This window comes from Tasmannia lanceolata, unplaced genomic scaffold (assembly GCF_043159265.1).
Source record: "Tasmannia lanceolata isolate RefF3 unplaced genomic scaffold, GAP_Taslan_0.1 ptg000003l, whole genome shotgun sequence".
NCBI classification, from domain to species: Eukaryota; Viridiplantae; Streptophyta; class Magnoliopsida; order Canellales; family Winteraceae; genus Tasmannia; species Tasmannia lanceolata.
In genome coordinates this window covers 33,320,475-33,323,637 of record NW_027518680.1, presented here as the reverse complement: position 1 = coordinate 33,323,637, position 3,163 = coordinate 33,320,475, and the positions used below count along the sequence as shown (strand labels likewise).

At 39.2% G+C, this 3,163-nt stretch overlaps 1 protein-coding gene across 1 annotated transcript; it reads right to left on the bottom strand.

Annotated features, from left to right (window-relative positions):
- Positions 1–1,842: 1,842 nt before the first annotated feature.
- On the bottom strand, positions 1,843–2,490 carry LOC143869722 (protein FAR1-RELATED SEQUENCE 5-like). Its single transcript, XM_077376283.1, has one exon. The coding sequence runs from the start codon at positions 2,488–2,490 to the stop codon at positions 1,843–1,845; it is 648 nt and encodes a 215-aa protein (XP_077232398.1).
- Positions 2,491–3,163: the final 673 nt, after the last annotated feature.

Genomic DNA, 3,163 nt, shown 5'->3' with positions numbered 1-3,163 from the left:
CTTTGAAGACTAGCACAGTCCCATTAGAGCTTTACCTTGTAGGATCTTAGATCAGTTCTTTATCTTTGATCATTAGTTTGCCTGGTTTAGGGGTTTCCTCTGTTAGCCCTAGGATTCGGCCCTAGGGTTTTGCTTCGTATATTCCCTTAGGTCTTTGACCAAAAGGGTGAAAACTCTTTAAAAACTTCAAAAACATTGGAAAAGTTTTAAAATCCAAAAAAACATTGAATATTTTAAAACTCAAAAACATCAGAAATTCAAAACATCAAAAATATTTAAAAAGCCTTAAAAAAAAGTCTAAAGTGTTGAGTGTTTTAGAAGTAGTAATCAGGAGAGTTCGTTTCGAACTACGTTGGCTTGATCCTCTTCCGAGGTACGTAGTGCAGCTTGGGATTTATATCCCAAGTCCAGCCAAACTTCTGTAAATAACATTTTTTTTAATCTTTTGAATAAGCAACCTTTAAAACCTCATTTTCAAAAGATTTTCCTCTAGAGTTAGGAGTTTCTCCTAGATAGAGAGTTTCCGAGTTAGGAGTTTCTTTTGATAGGTTGTTTGTTTGTTTGTTTGTTTGTTGTGTGCTTGTTTTCGAGTTAGGGGTCTGTCCTAGAGTTATAGGAGCGCCTCCGTTCGGTCAGTCGGCGATCCACATCGCCGAGTGATGACTAGAGTAGGATACGTTAGTCAATCCTTTGTTTTCCTTAGGAAACACAGCCTAGTTACATATAGGTTGTAGGAATCACCTGCATTAGCTTAGGGCTAATCTGCATTTAGTTAGGGCATATAGGGTGTCCTAAAATCCATCATTCAGTGTAATTTAAATAATCGTACAAGAAACTTTAATAACTAGTCCGGTCTTTTAGATCGAGTCCAGGATAGAGGTCTAGGTCTCTTAGGCATCCTAGCTTAGAATAGGCACGAAGAACTACGTTGCTTTGATTCTCGTGGAGGCGGGGATACGTAGGCTTCTTTAGATGAATACCAGACCATCCGAGGACTCGGGCTAATCATTTAAAGTCTTAGGATTTGTTGTGTAGTTATTATATTTTTTGATGTGTTTTCTTACTTTCTTGTACTGATCCTATACCTTTAGCTATAGCTTGCATGTGTTTGCACATCAGAACTTAGACACCCATTAAGCTTGTCACTCATAACCTAGCTATGCTTAGGTGACACATCTTTCATTTTATTTTATGTGTGCTTATTATTTTATCCTCAGAAAATGCATGCTTAGGTAGACGACTCCTGAGGATTGTTCCCATTTCACATGATTTTTACCCAAACTTTTTTGGAGTTAATAATAAATGGCATAAGAGACCAAGTGCTTGCACTCGGACGAATCGGGGGTGCTCTCAGACCTTCCCCATTCGTAACCAGGAACGAACACATATACATTTCTGGTTATCCATTGCACAGAGGATTTGATTTTAGGCTTCCATGGCATATCCATGGATGGCGACTCTGAGTTTATTTCAGGTATGTCTTGGTTTCGAGCCTTGGCTCCGGATCAAGACATATCTCTTTCTTTTTGTATCGCCACTCGTGCTATGCTATGAGAGTGGCATCCGTTTTGGTAGAGTTCCTTGGTAGAGCTCTCCTTCACGTTGTCGATGATCCGGAAGGTGGTAGGAACTCGTTCCCTCGCCGTCCTCGTATCGGGGTCCACAGGTTTCTTTCATCGCTGGAACATGCTCAACTAAATGCTTGTGTATGTGCTAGGAGCAAAACCTATGGAGGGTGTCTGGGAAAACAGTTTGAATCGCATTTCTCATCGCCCCGTCCATATCTGTTATTATACAACCTGGCGCTTTCCCAAACATGCACTGCAACCACTGTTGAAATAGTCATGTAAATGTGTCCTCTTTCTCATCGGCTAACAATGCGCATCCAAATAGTGTAGACTGACGATGGTGATTAACTCCGGTAAATGGAGCAAATGGCATCTTAAACCTAATTGTCCTGTATGTGACATCAAAAACAATGACATCATTAAACTTTAGGTATGCCTCTCGCGCCCATGAATCGGCCCAAAACATCGATCGCAAGTTCCCATTAATGTCCAACTCCATAGCAAATTGAAAGTTAGGGTCTTCTGATCGTTTCTTTTGGAAATATTCTGCTACCAAGACACCTTCTTTACCAATATTGTTACCCCTCTGTTTCCTCAAATGGGACACCACCTGATTTGTTGTCAAAGCAGCATTTGTTCCCTTACATGTGACGTTAATAGCTCTTCTAACACCAGCAGGCTTCATCCCTATCTTACTTAGGTCATCTATCAAAATCTTACATGCTTCATTCTTAAAAAATCTATTGTAAGAACGATGCATTAGCCTTCTAGGTGGAGAGGTAAGCTCGTGGGAATGATCATCTTCAAAAGCTCTCATATGCCACTTCTCATCTATCAAAGAGATATCCATCTTGGCTTGGCAGCCCTCTCTTACACTACGATGACGCTTCACTACTTTATCACTCTCTTTGTTATCTTTCATTTTTTTAAACCCCGCTTTATCACATACAAATCTCCTAAAAATCACTTCCCCATTTTTCTTTGACTTATAAGTTGTGTCTTTTCGAATTCCAAATCCCATACCCAACGCATATAAAATTATAAAACTCATATGCAACGATATCGGTATCAAACATCTGGTTCTTAAACGGTTTGGAAACTAAATCCCCCTCATTAGCATCCTTAGTAGGCGTATTAAATGTACCGCTACAACCCTCATTCAGATGTTTCTCCTCCTCAACCATAACAAATTCATTGACATATTGTCCATCATTTTGTAAGCCACCAGCTTGGGACGCCATGTCATCAACCACAATCAATCTATTAGCATCTATATCATCAATTGATAACCCAAAACCATCAGACATAGTGTCATCCATTAGCTCAATAAAACTTAACCAATCCCTTTCAAATAGAGCTTAAACCCACTCATAAATTCTGCCTGCGATTCCAACCAATCATTCCAAACACAACAGTAAAGAGTTTCTTCAGCAAATAAACCACAAAAATTAAATTAAGGCCTTCTTCTTTTTAGATTATAACAACTGATTCTGATTGCCAAACCGATTATTGGATTAAGAATGAAACCAATAATCGGTTTTACACTCACAATTGCTCATCATAATCTTAAACGAACAGGCTCAAGTAATCTACTT

Coding starts and splice junctions, on each gene's coding strand:
- LOC143869722 (XM_077376283.1), bottom strand. CDS start 2,490: ATGAAAGATAACAAAGAGAGTGATAAAGTAGTGAAGCGTCATCGTAGT.